The sequence below is a fragment of the Oryzias latipes genome, chromosome 24 (assembly GCF_053564925.1).
Source record: "Oryzias latipes strain Hd-rR chromosome 24, Olatipes_Hd-rR_3.1".
Taxonomy (NCBI): domain Eukaryota; kingdom Metazoa; phylum Chordata; class Actinopteri; order Beloniformes; family Adrianichthyidae; genus Oryzias; species Oryzias latipes.
Window position 1 is genome coordinate 19,948,095 of NC_136260.1, and position 22,810 is coordinate 19,970,904.

Below are 22,810 nucleotides of genomic sequence, written 5' to 3' on the forward strand. Positions count from 1 at the left end.
AGAATGAAAAAAAATAAATTAAAATGACAACACATTATAAAATTACTTGCATTGACCTAAGACCAAAAAAGTGGGATCATTATTTAATTTTATATTGACTTATTTCCAGTTTTGTGTTTTTGTTTTTTTAGTTTTATAGAAGAAAATAACAAGGAGCCAGAAGACTTGGTGAGACTGTTTAATGTTTTAACAAAAAGGTTGTCAGGTCCTCTTTATGCAAATATTTCTTTAGCACACATTCAAGGTTGAAATTATTACTCAGTTTAACACAGTGCAAAGTAAAAGTGCATTCATTTTGTGCTTTTAAAACACAACATTTAAATTTAAGTCGATATGTTTAGGTTTTTGAATGCTAAAAAAAGCGTATTTATGATCCTTTGTGTTTGTTAAAAATGTTTTGCTTTATTTTTTTTTTAAATATTGAATTAGATCAGTCAACTAATTACCTGGCTTGCACTCCTGTTTCTCATAAAACTCACCTACTTTTTAGGTGAGACAAGAAACACATTTATGGAAAAAATGTAACTTCTTTCATTTGTAAAAAGGTATGTCAAGGTTAACACTTGTAATAATGTCATGAAAATGAAATTTGACCACAGTAATAATGATGATTTGTTGCAAAGATCAACATTCAAACTCTAATATTATTCTGACCAGGTTACAATGATAGATCAGATATAACTTTAGTTTTTTTAAAGGTCTTCCATTATGAATGCAGATCACTTTGGTCTAAATGATAATACGTAGAAATCCCATTGTGGTTTCTTTCACCAATCATGTCCAAGTGAGCTTCCAAAGGGTTCAAACTCCCACTCATCTCTCCTTAGATGACCCCACCCTCATTTTGACGTGTTCTCCCTACCATGACAAAGGTGGATAAAGGTGGAAAGATTTCATGAAATCCATGGACACCAGTGAAGATCACAAATCACTGAAGAAAAAAGGTTCAGCGCACTGTCTAGTGGGTCTAGATGACCCAACTCCCAATGTTAAAGTGCCTAGGATAGCACAGGGGTTAATTAGCTGATAAGCAAGTCCACCCTAAAATTTTCAAAAGATGAAAGCACTTGGTTTTGTTGCAATCTATCATGTTGTCTCTCCAATAGACTTCATGAATGTTTTCCATTTGTAATCGGGTCAAAGAGATAGTTGTTTTTTGAGTTTTATAGAAGAAAATAACATGGAGCCAGAAGACTTGGTGAGACTGTCTCAGCTCCTCTATTTATTTATTTTTGAGCCCATTAGAAGTTTGTCATCAATTTTTAATTTTAACCAAAAAAAATAAAAATGTCATCTTTTCTTTGAAGAACTCTGACAAATGGAGCATCTCAATACTGCTAGGCAACCAGGTCATAATTATTTCACTGCTTTTTGTGTTTGCATAACTGATGTTCTCCAAAGCTTTTATTTTCCACAAAGCTGACATGCATAATGCTCTGAACTTAGTAAAGAAACAAGACAAATTGAACTTTGTACACAAACACCAACTGACCACCAGTTTTAAATACACCTCTTTTAGTTAATACAAAATGTTACTTTGATTTATTGCTTTAATTTCAGTAATAAAAGATCTTTTCAGTTGTGTGAAGCTTATTTTTCCCTGAACAAAAAGAAGAAATACCAAAAATGTTTGATTAGATTGTTTTTCTTGTAAAAACATTTCTCCAAAGTTCATTTTTATTGCAAAAATCAGGACTCATTTTGGCATTTTCTCAAATCTCAAAGGATTTATCTAGATATACTAAATTGATTTTAATGACATAGGAGAAATACATTTACAAAAAAAGCTGTGTAAATGGCTTCCCCTTTGTTTTTTCATAAGTCCTGGACTGCAGGATGGAAATAACCACTTTTATACTGAAATAATGCCCTTTAATCAACAAAGACAGACCAGAATGTAAGAAAACATATATAAAAAACAAAAATTATTCAAGAAAAGTGCATTTTCATACATTTTTGTAGTGTTTCTAAACCAGTTAAAAGTAATTCTAGAGTGAAAACATTTGATGTTCTACTATAGATCATCAGAAAATCCAGGCACATATATAATTATGTCCCAAAAATGTTGATTTCTGTAGTTTTAAACGAGACCATAAAATCAAATATTTTTTATGTGACCAAAATCAGATAAAAAATTGAGAACATTTGGATTTATAGGAGGAAGTGAGGGGATTCGAATCCGAACATCCCAGAGCGCCACAGAGGGAAAAGGATGAAGAACTTCAGTCAGACTTGAGAGCTTGCAGTACGCTCGGTGGAACTCTGCTGACGTAGTACTCGTGGTTTCGGAGTGTGGCAAGAACTCCGGCTGAGTTCATGTGCTTCACATCAGCGTGGTAGCAGTAGGCATTCCCATACATGTCCGTCAGCTTACCTGCAATTAAATAAAAGAACAAATAAATAAATAAAAATTCAAGCTGCAAACGTTCCTAACCCTGAAACGGAGTTCATGTGTGTGTTTAAATACCTCCAACTGCGTGAAGAATGGCCTCAGGAGCGCAAGTATCCCACTTTTTGCACCCTGCGCTGGCAAAAACATATGCTGAGGCTCTTCCCTCAATAAGCTGGATTATCTGCAGAAAGACAGGTCAGTTTGGAGGACATAAATAATAGAAAAGATAGATTTTGTATTAGTTCAATAGAGTTGACAGTGTCTGTATTGATAACTGACTTCTTAGGCTCTGTTGTTTTTCCACAGATAGATGTTTTAGTCAAACAATAAATTTGTTTTTTGTTCAACAATCTGAAAGTTTTAATGTTTTAAACATTCTATTATTAAATTAATAATTTTTATTCTATATTAATTATGTAAAAAAAAATCATTTTTGCCTTTTTCGACAACAGAATTTAATATATTTGTTTCAATGACATCTGTTCAATTTGCAGCAAAAGTAGAAATAATATATTAATGAAGTATTACTATAGTTTCTTTATGATTACAGCCATGTTTTCATGCCAGTAGTCATTGTGTGTGGGGTCATGGGGTGAATAAGACTGCCTTTTTTTTAGCATAACCGGTAAGTTTGTTTGCTTTAAGCTTCTCAAAGATTGAAAATCGCTTTATTTAAATTAATAAAGTTTGATTTGATTCAACTGTAAAACAAATGTGAACCTAAATCCATCTCACCTTGTTTCCAGCACCGCCCACTCGTATGACTTTATGAGGCTCCATGGCATGAACGCACTCTATCACCACCTTGTTACTATGGGAACGGGTTGTGGTGACAATTCGTCGGTCTCCTGGCAGTTCCTGTAGCTGAAAACCAAAGGCGCCCAATCCCAACACCGCCCACAGCGTTCTTCCCAACGTCGCTCCTGGCCCGAGCTGAACAGGAAAAGTTCCCACCGGGGTAAATGACAGCTTTCAAAGCACAACAACAGACCGTTCAGTTTACCTGATAGTTGTAAAAGGGCTGGTTGATGACTCCTGCAATGGCCCTGCCTCCATATGCAATACCAATGAGCACCGTCACATTATCGAGGAGCCCTGAAATGAAGAAAAGAACGTCTATTTTCAAAATACTGAGCTGTTTTACGACCATTTCACTCAATAAAAATGCACAAGACGTGAGGAAACAAAGAAACATTCCATGCTGTATGCCTTTAATTGTCCTTCTCTTACAGAGAATTGGGCTGTGAAACTGAGACGTGTTCAACCCTTTGTGTGGGATGGGAGTTACAGCTCCAAGATGGAGAAACCTCGATGCTGGGGTCAGCAAACAGAGAAAGAGAAAGAAATAGACACCAGCAGCAACAAACCCACTCATCTGGATCATGCAGCGTTTTGTAACTAATTACAAACAGGAGCCAGGCTGTTGCTATGGAGACGCGTTTCAGCTCATCTCCAATGACACCAAATCATAACATGAAATCAAGCTTATAGAGGACCTTACCTTCGGTGTATTCCTTTGTGCCATCCAGAGGGTCGACCCACACAACAAGCTGTGATTCACACAAACACATGCAGGCTGTTACACACTGACTGACTTCTGACAGGTTAAATACTAAACCAGGGGTCTGCAACCTTTGCCAGTTATTCAAGCCAATTTCTCACTGGGAACAACCCAGTAGGAGCCACAAAGTCTTACTTCACCCTACTATTATGTTAAATCTAAAACAAATTATTGGTTGTTTTTTTTGTTTAATTTGGCAGAAAAGAAACTCAAAGCTTTAAAACAAACATAGATTTTTTTCAAAATATGAAAGTGTTTATAACTTTTGACAAAGGTTCACATAACTTCCTTTCAAAATAAAAGACACCCTGTGTCACATAGGATCATCTAAAAGGTAGTGTTGTGTCCTTGATTTAAAAAAAACAGTTTATTTTATTGTTTGTGGTGCATCGCAGTCAAAAATTGTAAATCCAACAGGGCAAAATTCAATCAGAGCTAACTCTGTTCTTCGAACCATGAGGAGCACGGAAAATCATTGATTTCCCTCAAAAATAAAAAAAATCAGCTTTATAATCTGGTGCGGCTTAATTCTGTTGACCTTTAGTTTGACTTGTGATAAATTCTGTCTGCTGCTTGAAAATAAATAGAATAAAGTTTGAGTTACTCTTCTAGTCTTTTTATTTTTACTTTACTGGTTTCTTCTTATCTTAAAAAAAAATAAAAGAACAAATATTTTTCTTTAACCAGAGAGCCACCATGAAGGGGTAAAACAAACACTCGCTTTTGTCCAGCGAGTGTCTCAATCTACGAGTGAGCACCTCTTCTTCCTTCAGATCTTGAAACTCTTCTGGACAGCTCTTCTGAAGGATTTCCTCCTCCTGCCCTTTCTCAATAAGATCCTCTTCTACTTTTTCAGCTGGAAGGTCCTGCAATGAGAGGAAAAAAAACAGCAATGTAGTTTCTCTGTAAGAAGTCTTTGGATTGATAAAAAGAATCCCTGACCTCCTCCCCAATGATGGTGATGTTGGGGAAATGTCTAGACAGTGAAGCACAAATGCTTTTCTGTGCAAGTCTGTCTGCCAGCGTCTGCAGATCATTAGCTCCTGTCTGAACAGAGACACAGAGTCAGTTTCAGCTCACACTGAATCCTAAATACATGCATGTTTGGCTCACCCCAAAACAGAGTCACACCTTTTCCACAACACCCAGTTCTCCACTGTGAAGCACCTTCCTCACGATGGATCCAGCCTTCTCAGCCACTTTGTAGGCGGACGCCACGAGGCGCATGACCACAGCTGGACTTCCAGACATGTTTGGAGGTCGATCCTTAGAGAAAACGACCGTTGTTGACGATAAACCTTGTGTAAACCATTTGTTTACATACATTCTTGCATATCTCCTTAGCTTCTCATTAGGACTCGTCATTTACTAATAAACATCAGTGACAGCAAACAGAATTAAAGTGAAGAAGAATCGAGTAACCCTTGTGCTAACCTAGGCACTTTAACATTGGGAGTTGGGTCATCTAGACCCACTAGACAATTTTTCTTCAGTGATTTGTGATCTTCACTCACTGTGATGTTCATGGATTACATTAAATCTTTCCACCTTTGTCATGGGAGGAATAACACGTCAAAGTAAGGGTGGGGTCATCTAAGATAGCACAAGGGTTAATAAATTACAAGCTCGATGAAAAATGAAAAGTACAGAGAAGCAAACCTTTTCAAAAACTTTCCTGAGCGGCTGAGACCTTTGAGCTGAAGAAGACAGACGCTGTTAGCCGGTAGATAGATTAGCTTTTCTCTGTTCGATGACTTCCCTTTATGAGAACACGTTTAGTATTAACTTGGCTTGGACTAAAGTTCATTTATGAGGGAAACGTCAAGCTGTTTCGCTAATTAAAACAAATATTAAACGCAAACACTACATTCAATTAAAAATACAGGAAGTAAACTTGTTGAACCACTTCTTCATCTTGAGATTTAATGCGACATTGTACGCAAGGGCGCCACCTGCAGGATGGAGGAGCATCATTTCTTGCCCATTTTGCCAACTACAATTATATTACAAAATGAAATACATATTTAATTTTTTAAGCTTTATTTGTATTTTTTGGATACTTTAGTAATCAAGTACATTTTTAATTTCAAGAATTTCCTTGGGGATTTTGTCCATTGTGTTCATCTTGCACCTAAAAAAAACACTATATGTAGTTTGACACCATACATAAACTTATGTGAATTTGAATAACACAAAGGCGTTTGTCATTAAGATCACAAGCCAAATATCTGACTTTAAATGTTTAGAAAGTCTAAAGTTAAAGGAGACTCAAAGATAAAAAAAAAAAGTACAGACTATTTTAATATCAGTCTTCATTAGGTCTTTAGTAGCTATGTGGAGTCAAGGCATCATAAAAGCATTAATCTAAATTAGGTTTTTATTAGCGCATATTGGTATCCTGATGGCATTGTAAAATGCTTTATAAATACAGTTCATTTATGATAAGAAGGATTATATCATTTAAAAATTGAATTACTGATACTCAAATTTACAGCATGAACAAGAAAAGTTAGTGTTTGTTGAACAACAAGCAAACAGGAGAAATAGCATTGTAGATTCTATTGACTTTCTTTTAGATGATCAGAAATGTTAAACACTTTTTCTATCTTCAAAACATTACATCTTGTCCACCTTCAAATCCCCCAAAACATATTTACTTTACAGCTTATGCAAAGGAGTGACGGTTATTTCTTCCTTCATTTTCCACATGTTTTCAATAATTAGAACAATAAATCAGAATCTTGTTTTATTCTCAATAAAAAATAATGACTGTGATTTTTTTTATTAGATAAATTAAGTACACCTTTTCCACCACCTTTAGAAATATGTGACACAAACAAAGGTTTTTTTTCTGCTTTAGACATCAAGTTGATAGATACTATCTATTTGCCAGAGGTCTGTAACCCATTTCTCCTTCCAACTGTTCTGCAGTGAGGGAGCCCAGGAGAGGCTGACAGTCTGGGTTAAACACAGAATAAGCACTAAGTTCTCCAGGCTTTCGCTGATCTGGGCTGCGAAGTCCTTCATAGATCCAGTAGAAAAGGGAGATGACAAAGAAGGGCAAGCCGAACTCCAGTTCAGCAAAAAGACCCAACAGAACCAGCCACAGCAGCACTTTGAGCAACGTGACGTTTGAGAGCACAAGTTGTCTGGAGGCCAACCATCTTCCCAGACGGCTTTCAAGCAGCCAGTCTCTGCGGCGCTGCAGAGAAGACGACACAGGGAGACACTGTTTTCAGAGCATTTACACTCAAAAGAGGCCAACAGTTTTGTTGACTAGGAAACTTCAAATATAACAAATATGTTAAAGAATGAAAACAATTATATATTAATTTTATATTAAGTTGTTATTTTTTGTGGTTTGTCATTCCTGATAATTACCTGTTTTGTGATTTGTAATACTTTCTTGAGTATTGGAATATTTTTTTCTAATTTCAGACAATAGGATTTGATACTTGATCTTTGATGTCCTAATGATTTCTTTAATTAATATCTATGTATATTTTAAATGATGTTCACTTGTGATGTTTAAGTAAAAATAACTAATCAGAAGTTAATTATCAGATAATGTAGGAGGAGGAGAGGGTTGTTTTTCATTTTAAATTTTTATTTTGTCTGTCTGTCTTCTTGTTTTTAACCTTTGAGCTGTGTGGCACTAAAAACGTTTTTTTATTATTATTTTTTTACAAATAAAGCTTAATTTGATTTGAATCATGCAAACATAAAAATGTAAGTAAAGCACAATAGGAGTGGGATCATATAGGCTCCTCCCACTACTATTATTTAAACGTGTATGTGGACATATGCATACTTTTTTCATCAATTTATGACTTATTATTACCCTAAGTAGAATATATCTATGATTAGGTGTATTTGTGTTGTTTTTTTTTTGTTTTTTTTTTTTTATTTGCATTGTTTGAAATAAACCATTTCCAATCTAATCAAGTTTATGATTTTTCGACTAATAAGAAATTACTTCTGAAATCTGGAATATTACAAAAAAACATATTTGTTTGTTTGTTTTCGTGGCAAAACCAAATAAATATAAAGTCCAGATGGTCTGAACAGAATCCTGAAACAACAGGAGTGAGATTCTTCACAGACAGACAGTTTTCTTACCTCAACTCCCGTGACGTCTTCTTGGCTGTGATATGCGCTGGTGTCGTCTGTTTTCTGTGGTTGTTCGTCGTGAACGTCAGCAGACTGCTGTCTGCTCTGAAGATCAGCTTCGCTCATTTTACTCTTCTCTGCTCGCCGTCTGGCTCTGAACTCTGCTAGCTTCTTCTCCATCGATGCTAAACGGAAAAACAGCAACAGACTTCCCTCAAAACGTCATCAAAGTCGTAAAGCCATGAAAAATATCAAATTATGGAATACAATACGGCTCTGTCACATTAACATCAACTTAATTTACGTTTTAAAAAGTATATATTACAGGTCGAAAGCTATTAAGAACAATTACCGACGCGTTTGTTTACATTTACGGTTCACCGATCAGTTCTGTCGCAAAAAGCCTCTGGGTGTCGTAAAAAAACAGTTTGCGGCATACCGACTCCCACTTCAGCATCGCTAGTTTTTCTTAGCGGTGAGTTTGGTTTTAATACATTTAATGTTTGTTTACCCTGGCAGTTTTTGAGCAGAATGGGAATTTTAAGGATCATTACTTACTATGTGGCTCTTTGTGGGTTGAAGCGATCGGTGTGGTCACTCTAAATGAAGTCATGATAGTGGGAGAAAATGTAAACATCACGTCTTCAGTTTGTCGTTTTAAAACATCATTTGATGTTTGCTTGTATGTTTGCTGTACAAACCTTGGATTTTATGAGCCTAAATGAGATGGTCGTGCTCGATTCTGTGTTTTATTTTTTTTTAGATGTAAACAACAAAAGATCACAGTTTGAACATCTCAGAATAATCAGCTGTCATCTCTTTTCCCAGCATCATGGCTTCAGCTCCACCACAACAGCCTACTCTGACGATTGAGCAAACCAGAGGTGAGCATTCCTTTTATTTCTTATATCTAATTTACCTACAGACAGGTGAAGGTTGGTGGAAAAGTTTTTTCCATGCACAGAGGCAGTTTTAGCTTTTTTCTCCCCCATTTACAGTGGTGCTGAGCGAGGTGATCCAAGCCTTCGCCGTGCCAGAGAATGCAGCGAGGATGGAGGAGGCCAAAGAGAGCGCGTGCAACGACATGGGCAAAATGCTGCAGCTCGTGCTCCCCGTGGCAACCCAGATTCAACAGGAGGTCATCAAAGCCTACGGGTTCAACAATGAGGGGGAGGGTGAGAGGAAGCAAATCACATCATCCACTTCACTTTCACTTAGTGATAACATTTCCGAAGATTTTATTGCAGTCTGAAATCACTCAAACTGAGATTTTCTGTTGATCACATTAATAAAAAAAAAATGCATTCATTGTACTCCATTGATTCAGCTATAAATAAATAAAAATGCTTGTTACTCTCCCGTTTGTTTCCCTCGTAGGCGTCCTTAAATTTGCCAGATTAGTGAAGATGTATGAAAACCAGGACCCAGAAATTGCAGCCATGTCTGCAAAACTGAAGTCTCTTCTCCTGCCTCCGCTATCAACACCACCTATAGGAGGCAGCGTCACTGCGTCTTAGGAATTCAGAGGTCAAATTCAAGGATGTCTTTGAAACAATCCATAACTGACGTTTCATGATCTTTATTTTCAATTGTCTGTTTTTTTACTATTTATTTTCAAAACACGATTCTTGCAAGTCTTTGTTTTTACCTGCTTCTGTTACATTCTGTAATTTTTATTTCACTGAAACTTGTTTGTCATTATGCCTTTTTAAAATCATTTTATAATCAGTGCCAGTAAGTGTATTTAATGTTTTGTCAAAATCTGTGGGCAAAAATGTCACGAGAACAATTTCTATATACATACTTTATTAGTTTTCATGTCACTATACATTCAGATTTTTAAAAAATAAAGCCATTTTCAGAGAAAACTTTCCTCTGATTACACAGAGTATCTCTAAGTACATGTTTTTTTTTTTCATTTGGGCTGCATGCACTCAGGAGAAGTCTGTTTTGGAAAGTGCTACATAGAAAAGTATTAGTCCATATAAATAAAGTGTCTCCAGTTTTTATAGTAATCCACGTCAAATGTCTACACTGTTTTTGTTAAAGGTGCTGCTTCACCAACAGTTCAAATGTATTTTGTGCAGAACAAGACCCCCAAACTCCCAATAATGTGACTAAAATATGCCAGAAGTCACAGAATGGGTCAAACTTTCTACCACTTATCTCTGATTCACATCTCAAAGTGACGGAAAATTCTTTCCACGTATCCCAGAACTTTCTGCCAGTCTGGCCCGCCTTCCTTCAGCATCTCCTCTGCCGTCTGTGACGAAAAAGGTAAATTACTGTCCAAGAAGCTGTAAGAGCATTTTGTTTTTGGTACAAAGCTTCTTTAACCTCCTAAGATCTGGCAGTAGTCTGCAATCAAAGCCCAAATAACAGAGACATAAAATAGGGAATATCAAAAATTAAAAGATTCATGCAGAAAAAAATTTATCTAAATCACTTCACTTATATGGCACCTTAACCTTTATCGTAATCAAACAAGGTGCTGTACATTGAAACTCTAGTAAAACAGTTAAGATAAAAGAATATAAAAGTCATATATAGAAAACAGAAAAATAGTTTAAAAAAAAAACAAGCAGAGCAGATTATCATGCTTTGTTAAAGGCCTGGATATAAAAATGAGCTAAAAAAAATAATTTTTTAAATATATTATACTTTGTTTATCCATCAAAAATAATGTAAACAGTCTTCTGGTGTCCAAACACTTCAATGAATCCACTTGTTTGTTGCTTCATGGGACATTTTCTTACCAGTGTGGCTGAGATTCCTGCATTTGCTCCTGTTCTAAATGCAAGTTCCAAGTTTTCCTTCTGTCAAAAACAAAGTTTCACAACATTTTATGACAAATCTTTTTTTTAAGCAAATAATTTGGGAGTTTGATTTTTCTTTTTTTTTCTGCTGTAACAATTTGTGACAAAATGATAACTGTAAAAGCAGAATTCTTCACTTTTAGAGTAAAATGGTTTTTCTTCCCTTCATTGCAGATATTTAGCAAAATATATTTTCAGAATTTAGATTCTTAAATTAATAATTAAAAGCTAAAGTGACCATAAATTATGATACCTGTACTTTATTTTGGATTACACTAGTGGATAGATGATATTAAGTGCAAAATATTATTTTTAATATAATATATAAATATATAAAATACAAATATATAAATACAAATATTTTGTCTAAAAATCTGAGTGCAGTTACAGAGAAATCCACCTTCAACATAAAATGAATACACTACAGTAGTTATACCTTCTCAGCTGGGTTGAGGCTGTCATAGGGGATGTCAGCAGGTAAATAGGTGTGATAAAGGGCACAGAAAGCCAAACCATCCTCCCAACTGCTGCTGAAATTTGTAATCTCAATATTCTGTCCAAAAGCAATAACAATTGTTAGTACTTTCATGTTTAAAGTTCATAAAATATATTCAAGTCGCGAAAGCTGACCTTGTAACCTTGCGTCTGACTTTGGCTCCAACGCAGCAGAGAATTTCTTCTGGAGCCGCCGTGGCGTCTCAGCAAAGCACTGAAATTATCCTGAGGCCTTTTGAGGACAAGAAACTGTTTAGGACTCCTTTCAAATCCAGAAGACCTGGACTGAGAGGACTCAAAGCTTTGGCATGCTGTCTTTGATTCAAGACTTAAGTAATCTACAGGGAGTGCAGAATTATTAGGCAAATGAGTATTTTGACCACATCCTCTTCATGCATGATGTCTAACTCCAAGCTGTATAGGCTCGAAAACCTACTACCAATTAAGCATATTAGGTGATGTGCATCTCAGTAATGAGAAGGGGTGTGGTTTAATGTCATCGACACCCTATATCAGGTGTGCATAGTTATTAGGCAACTTCCTTTCCTTTGGCAAAATGGGTCAAAAGGACTTGACAGGCTCCAAAAAGTCAAAAATAGTGAGATATCTTGCAGAGGGATCCAGCACTCTTAAAATTGCCAAGCATCTGAAGCGTGATCATCGAAAAAACAAGCGTTTCATTCAAAATAGTCAACAGGGTTGCAAGAAGCGTGTGGCAAAACCAAGGTGCAATATAACTGCCTGTGAACTGAGAAAAGTCAAGCGTACAGCTGCCAAGATGCCACCAGTTTTGCCAAATTTCGCAGCTGTAACATCACTGGAGTGCCCAAAAGCACAGGGTGTGGAATACTCAGAGACATGGCCAAGGTAAGAAAGGCTGGAAAAACGACCACCACTGAACAAGACACACAAGCTGAAACGTCAGGACTGGGCAAAGAAATCTCTCAAGACTGATTTTTTTTTTCTAAGGTTTTATGGACTGATGTAATGAGTGAGTCTTGATGGGCAAGATGGATGGGCCCGTGGCTGGATCAGTAAAGGGCAGAGAGCTCCAGTCCGACTCAGACGCCAGCAAGGTGGAGCTGGAGTACTGGTTTGGGCTGGTATCAAAGATGAGCTGTGGGGCCTTTTCGGGTTGAGGATGGAGTCAAGCTCAACTCCCAGTCCTACTGCCGGTTTCTGGAAGACACCTTCAAGCAGTGGTACAGTCTGCCTCCTTCAAGAAAAACATGATTTTCATGCAGGACGATGCTCAATCACACGCGTCTAAGTACTTCACAGCATGGCTGGCAAGAAAGGGTCTAAAAGAAGAAAAACTAATGACTTGGCCTCCTTGTTCACCTGATCTGAACCCCATAGAGAACCTGTGGTCCATCATGAAATGTGAGATTTACAAGGAGGGAAAACAGTACTTCTCTGAACAGTGTCTGGGAGGCTGTGGTTGCTGCTGCATACAAAGGTTGATGGAGAACAGATCAAAACACTGACAGAATCCATGGATGGCAGGCTTTTCAGTGTCCTTGCAAAGAAAGGTGGCTATATTGGTCACTGATGTTTTTGTTTGAATGTCAGAAATTTATATTTTATTGTGAATGTTGAGATGTTATCTTGGTTTCACTGGTGAAAATAATTGAAATTGGTATTTTTTTGTTAAGTTGCCTAATAATTATGCACAGTAATAGTCAACTGCACACACATATCCTGCTAAAATAGCTAAAACTAAAAACAAACTAATAACTACTTCCAACAATATTCAGCTTTATTAATGAGTTTTTGGATTCATTGAGAACATGGTTGGTGTTCAATAAAATTAATCCTCAAAAATACAACTTACCTAATAATTCTGCAATCCCTGCAATTCCTCTTTTTAGCAAAAACTGAAATATCAACAAGGAAAATATGAACAGCTCCTCACTTGATAGAGTCAGAGCTGTGATTGTTCACTCGCTGTCCTGCAAAGCAGATAAAACAAACTCTGACAGAGGCTCACTTTACCTGTTACCATAACGACAATCTGGCAGTACTCACCTGTGGAGAAGCTGGACCAGCTATCCTGCCTCTGCAGTAAACGGTCCCCTCTTCTCTCTTTGGTTGGTTCTTCTTTCTGGAGGATATAAAATTCTTTAGGGTTCATTTTAATCCCAGGATAGGGACGTTTGAGGAATGCCTGAACAACCTTGCATAGTGGCAACGTTGAGCTCAGGTTCTTTGAGGCCCCATTTTCCTGAGAGTTGCTTTGCAGAGGAAGACGAGTGAGACTCCTAAAGGAAGAAAAAAAGTTTAATATCAGTTTTTTTCCATCAACAGATGGACTTTTCCTCAATTCTTACCACGATCTTTCAGACATTACAATTCTCCTTGGAACTCTCTGCTCCTCCTTTTTCTTTTCTAGAGCAGCCAAACTACGAATGTATCCTTCCGCCACTCCTTTGCCAGTCAGCTCCAGATTTTCTGATCCATTTGTCTTTTGAGCATCACAACCGCCTTCATCACCATCCTCCTGGTTTTTTTCTTCCTCATCTTCCACTTTATCTTCGAAGTCTTCTGTAACTTTCTTTTTTTCATCTTCCTGGTGATCTTGTTTTTCTTCATTTCTCCTACAAATGTTTCTAAGAACCTCCAACTCGGCTCGCTCCTGCTGCTGTTGTGCCATGAATTCACTCAGTCTGCGGCAGATTTCTTTGTTCTCCGCTCTCAGGCTCTCCAGCTCTCGCTCCGTCTCCTGCTGTCTGCTGAGGGCCTGAGCCAGCTGCTGCTCCACGGCTCTGTGGCTCCTCTTCAGAAAACTCAGCTCCTCCTCCATCTCCAGCCGCAGGCGGTCAGCCACTGACACGGCAATCTGTAGGTCACACTGGAACTGATGCCACTCCGACCTCTCTGTCTGATAGGAAACAAGTGTTAGAGGACATTCAGGATAATACAAATAAACTGTTCAAAGAGTAACAAAACATGCGTTGAATGAAGGATTTGACTGTGGGTCATGTGTCACCTTGAGGGTCTCCCTGAGAGTGTCCACCTCCTCCACCAGCTCCTCCTTCTCTGTAATCAAGCGTCTTATCAGCTCTGACAAGTCAAAAGAAATAAATGACACAGAAATTGACAGCAGGAATCAGAACAGCTGCTTACCAATTCACGAAAAGCTAACCAATTAAGAGTTTCTGATTTCTCAGAGAATTGGGATACTTAATAAATGAAATAAATACATCTCTCCTAAATTTTGTGTGGGTTAGAGCTACTTATGAAAGAACCACTTTCATTAAAATGACGTTTAAGGCATTTTTCTAATGGAGGACATATATAAAGAAAATTAAGCTAAAAACGGCATTTTTTTTTGTTTTTTTAACTTGTCCTCTCCAACAGCTGGGCAGACAGATGAGAGCTGAAGGCCTCTTTGTTGGACTTATTTTACTTTAACAACAGGGGTTATCACTCTTGATGCAAACCAGAGGTATGTCTGAATAAACCCCTTTTGTAATCGAGGCCAAACTTTATTCATTTTAATTGTTTTTGAAAATCTTTTGTGTTGGACCGGACGGAAAAGGAAAGGAGGGGAGAAGAGAGAGGGATGTTAGAGAGGGGGGGATAGGAGGGTGATCAAAGGAGGGGAGGGGGGGTAAAACCATGAAGCGGCATAGAGCAACAAGCTGCTTGGTGTTTATCATTACGGTTCAGATGTAATGCAAATCTCAAAGGAGCGGGGCCTGTCCACACACACACTCAAATGTTATAAACACACCTGTTATCTGCAAAAATGTCCACATGTCAACATGTACACAATACAGATAGTGTTCACACACGCACACTTATGTCTTCAAACCAACTAGTGTGAAATATTTAATTCAATCACGCAAACTATTAGTGCAAAGGTGAGCTAACACCTGTGCTCAAGTGAGTGTTTATGTTCTTCCAAAATGGATGGTGGAATGTGGAAAGAAGGAGGAGGAGCGCCCAGCCACCCCCACACCCAGACCCCCGCCGCAGCAGCTGCGGCAGCCAGAAGCCCCCAACGCCACACGGCAGCAGGTAGAGGACAACCGCCCCCCCGGGCGATCGTATCCGCCACCCAGGCCAGGGCCAGCAGGACCGCCGCGAGGCCCCTAAAAAACTGCATTTCTGAGTATTTATTTATTTAAATAGTTTGTAAAAGAGCTCATTTGTGATGTAAAAAAATAAATAAATAAATTCACTCGGCGGGCCAACAGCTTCTTCCCCCCAAGTTCTCAGAGACAGAGAGGGGAAGGGGGGGGCGGAGTTGCTTAAACTGGCATAATTATAATTGAAAGACCGTCGTTAATTTTATCCTTTCATGTCTGAACATTATTTTAGTAATATTTGGGTAAAGTTAAGTCCTCTATATCTCTTTAAGATATATTACATATATTATATTCTCTGATACTATGTTTATTTAAGCTGCTTCTTATGGCTTAATTTCTACCATTTATCAGCATTTTGATTCAGATTATTTTTCCAGAAGCTTTATTTTGGAAAAAAGGAAAAAAGCGGGGCCTACCTTCAGCTCGTACGGCAATATCCATGTTGGGGGCCACTCTTAGATTAGCTTTGTAGTGCTCCATGACCCCAAGCAAAGCCAAGGTCAAATCTTCTCTGGCTCGTTCAGCTGCACCCTGCGGCTCCATGCCGCTATCCCTCTCCTGCCAGCTCAGCTCCGAGGGGAATCCTTCACACAGAGCTGTGGAGCTCTCCAGACTGACCACGGGGGTCTCCTCTGCTGCCACAGCGTCGCTCACTTTGGTGTCTGTGGAGGACACGCTGCCGGTGCTGATGATTGACCAGTCCGAGGAAGCCATCATTCTCTGTGTCCGTTCGGCGTTTGGAGAGGGTTTCTCAGTCTGTGGTTTATCAGTAGAGGCTGCAGAGGGCAAGGCCATGGCAGCCAGGAAAGCCTCCGAGGGAGAGTTCGGAGGAGTGTGGAAGAAATCTGAAGGGGAACCTGGAGGAAGACAATGACAGGAGACTAAAAGAAGCAGACAGTGCATGAATCCTAAGCTGAACATTTGATATCTATTGAAAAGTCGATTTTTGAAAACCTATGTAATCACAGTTCACTCCCTTATTTACAGGACCAACAGACTGATGCAGCAGAAACCTCTCCTGCCTCCATCTTGGCAAGAAAAGAGGTTCCCTAAGGGGATTCTCTACATGTTGTGGGTATTTTTGGCCTGATAAAAAGTGATGTCAAGGGACATTTCCTTTCAGATTGTTAAAAAAATTCCCTATGGAATGCCATAAGGATCTTCTACTCTGTTCTTTCCCTCCCTTTTTAGTTTTAGCACACGATTTTGCTAACACATCATTACCCAAGCAGCTGCTTGGCTGCAGCAGAGGAGCTGCTCTCACCCTAAGGCATAAATTTATTTCTCGGCATAATGAAAGCTGTGAGACAAAAGGCAGGAGTCGCATCTCAAACAGCTTAGCAAGAATTTAAATGAGATTTTATCTCGCAAAGTTGGTAGAACACAGGACTTAGAAAGGAAACTTTTTGCCAGTTGTACCAACTGGAAATAACTATGTATTGCAATTGAATAAATGTATAGTGTTTTCATTGATTTTTGCACCTTAAAAATTGTTACCTGTCACACACAATTCAGTTAAAGCAGGAAGAAAATGAGGCAGTAAAAGTGTGTCTAATATCGCCCATAAATCCACATAACACCTAAACATAGTATAAAATGGATTAGTAAAAAGTAGTTTTTTTCATTTAAATAAGGACTGACACCAGAATAATTTCACAATTTATTTTTTTAATTAACTGTATACATTTTCAAAGAATTGGTAAAAATGAGGAAAATCCAGTGCAATAATATTTTAGCATTAAAGACTTTTGATGAATTAAAAATTTAATTCGAAGAATTTTGGTTCAAACATTTGGAGAGCACCATGTTGCATCAGGGAAACTCAAAAAATAAAAATAGACCCAAGCCTAATTTAAATAATCCATCATAAATGCTGCAGGAACACACAGTCATCAATTGGGTTTCCAAACCGCCACTAATCCGAAAAAAAAGATTAGTTTATGCATTTTGATCATGTTTTTCAGAAGCCTCCCCATATGCAAAAGTACAAAAAAAATATTTGCTTTCATGAAGACTTTTTTGCTGCATTACAAAACCTCAAAGCATGTATTTGCTTTACTTTACCAACTCATTTTAAAACAACAAAAGACAAAATCCACACGTTTGCTTCTTTTATCAAAACCAGGAGGGACTTGGGTGAATTTTTCCAAATAATCTCCTGATTATGTAAATTTACTTTAAAAAAAAGTGTATCTGGTGTGTGAGGGGTGCAGTGTACCTGCAGGATCATGAGGACCATTGCTGTTGTGGTTACCCATAATGCAGCAGTGATGAGGTTCTGCAAGGCTCCTCTTGTATGTTGATGCTTTTTTCTGGACAGAAAATCAAATGTAAATGAGGATTTTTCACTGCTGGGGTGTTAAAAGAACATTTGTTTTGCACATTCATCTGAAGAAAATTGCAGTTTATACGTTTGGGTTCAAAAAGAATCCCAGTAAATCATCCAGACAGTACAAAACAATTAAGAGGAGTCCAATCAGTTAAGAATCTATGTCAGGTAAACTGCAGCTTTAGCAAACACGGATCATTTCAATGTTCATCAATGACACAGCATGGCAGGCTTTTCTGAATTAAATCAGACCCTTACCTGCTGGAAGGCGTAGTCTGTCGGGTCCCTTTCAGAGTCCCGAATCCAGAATATTACCGACAGACCCGGGCTGATTTAAAGATCTGCATGTCAGCATGAAATCTTCTACGGAGGGAAAGAAAAATCCGGGAGCATTCGGGATTTCAATCCGGTGTCCGATAATAGCCTCTTTCTGCTTCGCCTTTAAATCCAATGCGGCAAAAAAGCGACAGAAGCAGAAAGAAGCGGATTCCGCTGCAGCCAGATGTTCAATAACCGACAATAAAGATGTTTTGTTGCAGTTTATGGTTCAATGGTTTTAAATAACTCACGATAAAGACTTCAAACAGACATACTGGAAGGCTGTGGTCAGCCAACCGGGAGGTGAGGTGCATTCTGGAAGCCAATCATCCTGTGTTTAACGCAGGTGTGTTGGCAGGATGGCTTGTTATCTCCTGATCCAAAACATCTGTCAGAGCTCACACTTCCATTAAAAACCTGCTCTCACTGACTGAGCATAAGATGGGGAAGAGCCTGTCCGGAAATGGAATCCGGCTCTGCTAAAAACAAATGACTTTTCTCTGCCGAAAAAAACAAAAAAAAACTTAGCAAGATTAAAATAGGGAAAATATTTGCTCGAAAGGGGTCATGGTTTTATTTTGTGACAAATATGATTGTTAAAAATAAATAAATACAGTTAGGGTTATGTATTGTTTATTATTTAGACATAAAAAGAATGATGAGAGACGCATCTGTTCAAAATGATCTAAACCAGTGAAAGAGTTATCCTGTGAAAAACAGGGGGAAACAATTATTTTTTAAAAATCGTTTAGATTCACAAATTTATATCATATTGTTTTAGTCTAGACAGAAAATTGCATTTATCCAAGAGTGATAGTTTGAATAATCAAAAACAGGACTCATCTGAAACTCACGGGAATGCAAAACTAGACGTTACCTGTTTCAGCACCATGGACAGAGAATTGTAAAAATCACTGTCTCTGGCGTCTCCTGCTGGTCACACTGGTCAACAAAACAATGTCAGAGATTATATAAAAGGCAAATAAATAAATAAAAAAAGATTTGCCAGTCGCAGCTTTTGCACGTTGCCCTACGTAAAAAAGATAAAATAGGCCTGTTATTTTCATCGCAGAGACATTTTAACCGAGAGAGACAAAATACATAAAAATATTCCAGGAAATCACATTACATGTTCTTTAAAGAATTTGTTTTTCGGTGCAGGAAAATGTTTCATCTCCTACAAACAAGCAAGAATTCTGTCCTTCACAGTCATTATGTCTCCAATGAAAGTTGTTGGTTTTTTTTATGATGATTTGTGGCAAATAAAAAAATTGAAAGCTTAAAATTGTGTTTCTGGTTATTTCTTTACTCAAATCGTAGTAAATAAGGAGTAGAACGAAAAATGCCATTAGAAAAGGCTAATAGTTGAGATGTAGAAGCTACAATCCACAAGCTTCCTGCTCCACTCCATTCTGATGCATCCACTTATGACTAGATCCATGTACGTCTTTGTTTTCTGAGCTGGCATCTGGCTCAAAACTGTACGGCTGGATATCGCTAATATTGCTTGCCATTTTTGTTGCACTGATAATGTTAAGTTGGAGGTGTGAAGGGCTGTAAGGTAGCGTTAAAGTGTATCTACAGATGGATGATCCAGGGCACGCTTAGTCAACTCAGTCCCACCCACAATTTCTTTATGAACTACAGTGGTTCTGCGGAAACTGTCCTAGAAAACGACACAGCCTTTTAGATTTTGGCTAAACACTGCAGAGGAGCATTGAGACCAAAATTGAACTCATTGGTATAAATGCCAGTTGCAGTGTTTAGAGGGGAAGAATGTTGAGTTTTATCCTAAGAACACCATATACAATGTAAAGCATGGGGGTGGAAACATCATGCTTTGGGGCTAAATGTTTTTAAAAGGGGACAGGATGACTGATCCGTATGAAGAAAAAGATGAATGGGATGATGAATACTTCAACTGAGAATCTTTTGACAAAATTTAAAAGTTTGTGTTGCCCAGCAACAGCCCTTAAACATCACAGCTGGAGAAGATCCACATGGAAGAAAGGTCCAAAACATCAGCTAAAATGGGTACAAACCTGCTGAAGACCTCCAAAAAATGTTTGAAAAAAATATAGCTAAAAAACAAAAAACAAAAAATCAACTGAGGAATAACTGTGGTATGATTCTGTGGTGTTATGTATATACTGGAATTACATTACCAACAAGCCGTTGTCACGCTGCAATCTTTAGCAAATGTTTTCAACGTACAGAATTGTCAGGGGGGGGGGGGGGGGTCAGAAAACCCAAGGAGGAGCACACCGAGGGTTAAATAAATGCAGTTTATTGAAGCTCAGGTGGAACGATGATACTGCCAGATGCACAGGGGAGTCTGTAACGGAAAGTCAAGAGAGTGTAAGTGTTTGTAGGAGTGCTGCACCTCCAGCAAACCACCTCTTGCATTGAGATGCACACTGGATACATCAATGTCAGCTCAGCAACCGAGGAAAAGCTTTCAGGAGTACTTCAGTTTGTTTAATCAAAATTTATCCTGAAAAGCTAATTGGAAAAGAATAATAAAAAACCACGTCATGGGTTGTTTTTGTCGAAACTCTCAGTTTCCAACAATATGCCAGAGACTGAAATTGGTTAAATCACGCCATTGCCTTCTGACCTGTAAAACCAGTCTCTTTGTAATCAGTCACAATATGGCTACTCACACTGAACCCACTCGTTTTCCATAAACAGGATTCTGAAGCTTTAAAACATTACAGTTTTGTAGGTTTGGACAAGGCAGAACAAATCTGACATTTCTTTTAAATGAGGTGACAAACAAGGTGTTATTAAAGGAGTTTCTTTTATTTACAGCTAACATTTATATAATAGAATAAGTAATGATCACAAGCCGGAATGGCTGATAGAAAATGGACTCTTTAGGTTCTTAAGATTCAATAAGTTTATTGTTATGTACATAGAAATTCTTACCTGCAAGTTACAAAAGCCAACTTAAAAAAATAGGAAATAGCCAACAAAGATTAAGGAAAAAGGCAAAAACGCTACATTAGAGATGAGTAAGTACAGGGACAATGTACAGGAGCAGAAAGATTATAAACAGATGTGCAAATATGCAGATTTCTCAGTGATGACGGAGAAAGCTGTTAAGGGGTTCAGCAACCTGACAGGCTGTGGATAGAAAAATAGATCCGTGAAGAAGTACTGTTTGACTCTTTTTTTAGAAGGCTGCATGGTTAATGCCTCCGCCTCCATAGAAGACGGCCCCGGTTCCAATCCCAACTGGGACCTTTTCTTTGTGGAGTTTGCATTTTCTGCTTTACCTGTGCATGGGCTGGTTTTCTCCAGCTTCCTTCCACAGTCAAAAACATGCTTCATATGGCTGATGGGGTACTCCAAATTGTCCCGAGGTGTGATTAGGGGTGAGTGTGGCTTTGTGACAGACTGACAACCTTTCCAGGATGTATTCCACCTTAGTTGCCAGGTTAGGCACTGGCAACCCTTTGACCCGAAAATGGATAAAACGGGTTAACCCTTGTGCTATCTTGTGGGGTCCAGATGATCACACTCCCAACGTTAATGTGCCTTCAAGACAAGAAAACGGGTGGATGGAAGGGTTAAAAAAAGATGAATACAACCACTGCAGAGGGCCCCATGTTATTGTTCGCCTGTGGCCCCCAAACTGCTGAGTCTGCTACAGGTATAGGATATGGGAAAGCTTGGTGATACTTCCTAGAAAATATTAATAGTACAAAATATTAATATTTTGTGTTTTTAGTTCATAAATGTTATTATTCTCTAAATAATAACAATAATAAAGGTTTTCATTCAACTGCATACATTTTGTGATTTTTTTTTAAAGTTTGGTGTAACGCTGTGTCCGTTAGGTGGGATCAGTATTTTGTCATTAAAGGCGCCCATTTGGCAAACATGGCGTCTGCTGGAGGCTGCCTCCACAGCAGCAGCGGGGCTCTCGGAGACCACACCAGGCTGCTGTGAGTAATCCCCACAGAATGAAGTCTGCGGCCGGTGCGGGACGCGCGGCAGAGAGGACAGCTCACGCATTCCGCCTTCATGATGATGGGACGCGGCGGCGTCTCTGCTGCGGCTTTTTCTGAAAGACGCTGCCATGAGTGTTTTCCGGGACTCCCGGGGACAGAGCCGACGCTCGTTTGTTTATCTGCCCTTTACTATCGAGGAGGAAGCCTGTGAGCCTGAAGATGTCAGCTCTGAAAAAGGTACGAGCGTCTGTTTTATTGGGAGTGCGCATTTGCGCTCATTTACTGCAGGTTGAACATCTGAAGGTGCGCATCTCACACCTGGACACGCACGCGCAAGACGTTTTTTTTTCCCGGAGGGAGGTAGAAGTTCTGCAGAGCGAGGATGATTCACTCAGTGAGATTGTCACTTCTTAGTCTCCTCCTGTTTTTGCCGTCAATCAGTCTAACCCGATGATGCACGCTGCGTGGGAGAGGTGTTGTTAGAAGCACGTGTGTTTGGAAGTGGGGGGTTCAATTCCTACACTTGTTCCCTCAAGTTTCTTCTGTCTATGTGTGTCACATTCTTCCATTGTGTTCCCTTTGTTCAGTCAATGTACGTGGAGTGACTCAGCTGTATTGTACTATATCTGTCATCCATCTTTTCATCTGTCACAGGTGTTACCATGGCTACTACAGACTCCCTGCTGTCTGTTCTTTGAAAAGGACTCAGGTAAGAAGTGGGAAGGGACACCATTCCTGT

The 22,810-nt window shown here is 38.6% G+C and overlaps 5 protein-coding genes and 1 long non-coding RNA gene across 24 annotated transcripts in view; 3 read left to right on the plus strand and 3 right to left on the minus strand.

The window, feature by feature from the left end:
- Positions 1 to 1,850: 1,850 nt before the first annotated feature.
- Positions 1,851 to 5,896, minus strand: bpnt1 (bisphosphate nucleotidase 1). 2 transcript variants are annotated; one of them, XM_020714874.3, is made up of 10 exons: positions 5,613 to 5,896; positions 5,085 to 5,219; positions 4,896 to 5,000; positions 4,712 to 4,819; positions 3,894 to 3,942; positions 3,623 to 3,706; positions 3,396 to 3,487; positions 3,128 to 3,325; positions 2,468 to 2,573; positions 1,851 to 2,374 (listed from the first exon to the last, which is right to left on the minus strand). In XM_020714874.3, the coding sequence occupies exons 2-10, from the start codon at positions 5,202 to 5,204 to the stop codon at positions 2,223 to 2,225; spliced, it is 1,014 nt and encodes a 337-aa protein (XP_020570533.1). In that variant the 5' UTR covers positions 5,205 to 5,219; positions 5,613 to 5,896; the 3' UTR covers positions 1,851 to 2,222. The 2 variants fall into 2 exon arrangements, with proteins under 2 accessions (XP_020570533.1, XP_004083462.1); XM_004083414.5 differs by lacking the exon at positions 3,623 to 3,706.
- LOC144990155 (uncharacterized) lies at positions 3,139 to 4,562 on the plus strand. Its single transcript, XR_013654129.1, has 2 exons — positions 3,139 to 3,350; positions 3,625 to 4,562. It is a non-coding gene; the product is annotated as an uncharacterized LOC144990155 (long non-coding RNA).
- A 416-nt stretch (positions 5,897 to 6,312) lies between the features above and the next one.
- On the minus strand, positions 6,313 to 9,114 carry saysd1 (SAYSVFN motif domain containing 1). 4 transcript variants are annotated; one of them, XM_078942914.1, is made up of 3 exons: positions 8,983 to 9,114; positions 8,073 to 8,248; positions 6,313 to 7,155 (listed from the first exon to the last, which is right to left on the minus strand). In XM_078942914.1, the coding sequence occupies exons 1-3, from the start codon at positions 9,053 to 9,055 to the stop codon at positions 6,832 to 6,834; spliced, it is 573 nt and encodes a 190-aa protein (XP_078799040.1). In that variant the 5' UTR covers positions 9,056 to 9,114; the 3' UTR covers positions 6,313 to 6,831. The 4 variants fall into 4 exon arrangements, with proteins under 4 accessions (XP_078799040.1, XP_078799039.1, XP_004083460.1 ...); XM_078942913.1 differs by lacking the exon at positions 8,983 to 9,114 and adding an exon at positions 8,622 to 8,691; XM_004083412.4 differs by lacking the exon at positions 8,983 to 9,114 and adding an exon at positions 8,416 to 8,549.
- On the plus strand, positions 8,398 to 9,931 carry grcc10 (gene rich cluster, C10 gene). 2 transcript variants are annotated; one of them, XM_004083411.5, is made up of 4 exons: positions 8,398 to 8,538; positions 8,892 to 8,947; positions 9,062 to 9,238; positions 9,441 to 9,931. In XM_004083411.5, the coding sequence occupies exons 2-4, from the start codon at positions 8,896 to 8,898 to the stop codon at positions 9,578 to 9,580; spliced, it is 369 nt and encodes a 122-aa protein (XP_004083459.1). In that variant the 5' UTR covers positions 8,398 to 8,538; positions 8,892 to 8,895; the 3' UTR covers positions 9,581 to 9,931. The 2 variants fall into 2 exon arrangements, with proteins under 2 accessions (XP_004083459.1, XP_078799041.1); XM_078942915.1 differs by lacking the exon at positions 8,398 to 8,538 and adding an exon at positions 8,564 to 8,692.
- LOC101173110 (uncharacterized) overlaps positions 9,853 to 22,810 on the minus strand; it is a 92,963-nt gene continuing 80,005 nt past the window's right edge. Inside the window, exons 1-13 of one of the 7 annotated variants that reach the window (XM_078942910.1) lie at positions 18,993 to 19,011; positions 18,056 to 18,160; positions 17,687 to 17,780; positions 15,885 to 16,325; positions 14,364 to 14,437; positions 13,705 to 14,255; positions 13,551 to 13,635; positions 13,403 to 13,478; positions 13,290 to 13,326; positions 11,510 to 11,606; positions 11,316 to 11,432; positions 10,820 to 10,879; positions 9,853 to 10,326 (exon numbers count right to left, since the gene is read on the minus strand). In XM_078942910.1, the coding sequence (XP_078799036.1) occupies positions 10,237 to 10,326; positions 10,820 to 10,879; positions 11,316 to 11,432; positions 11,510 to 11,606; positions 13,290 to 13,326; positions 13,403 to 13,478; positions 13,551 to 13,635; positions 13,705 to 14,255; positions 14,364 to 14,437; positions 15,885 to 16,325; positions 17,687 to 17,726 (1,668 nt within the window). In that variant the 5' untranslated portion in view covers positions 17,727 to 17,780; positions 18,056 to 18,160; positions 18,993 to 19,011 and the 3' untranslated portion in view covers positions 9,853 to 10,236. Of the gene's footprint in view, positions 10,327 to 10,819; positions 10,880 to 11,315; positions 11,433 to 11,509; positions 11,607 to 13,289; positions 13,327 to 13,402; positions 13,479 to 13,550; positions 13,636 to 13,704; positions 14,256 to 14,363; positions 14,438 to 15,884; positions 16,326 to 17,686; positions 17,781 to 18,055; positions 18,516 to 18,992; positions 19,012 to 22,810 lie in introns of those variants that run through there. The other 6 variants (XM_078942912.1, XM_023953276.2, XM_023953275.2 and 3 more) reach the window with 6 other exon arrangements.
- dlgap2b (discs, large (Drosophila) homolog-associated protein 2b) overlaps positions 22,072 to 22,810 on the plus strand; it is a 79,042-nt gene continuing 78,303 nt past the window's right edge. For 6 of the 8 annotated variants that reach the window (XM_078942900.1, XM_078942901.1, XM_078942894.1 and 3 more), the window contains exon 1: positions 22,073 to 22,308. In XM_078942900.1, the coding sequence (XP_078799026.1) occupies positions 22,200 to 22,308 (109 nt within the window). In that variant the 5' untranslated portion in view covers positions 22,073 to 22,199. Of the gene's footprint in view, positions 22,309 to 22,725; positions 22,781 to 22,810 lie in introns of all 8 variants that reach the window. The other 2 variants (XM_078942895.1, XM_078942902.1) reach the window with 2 other exon arrangements.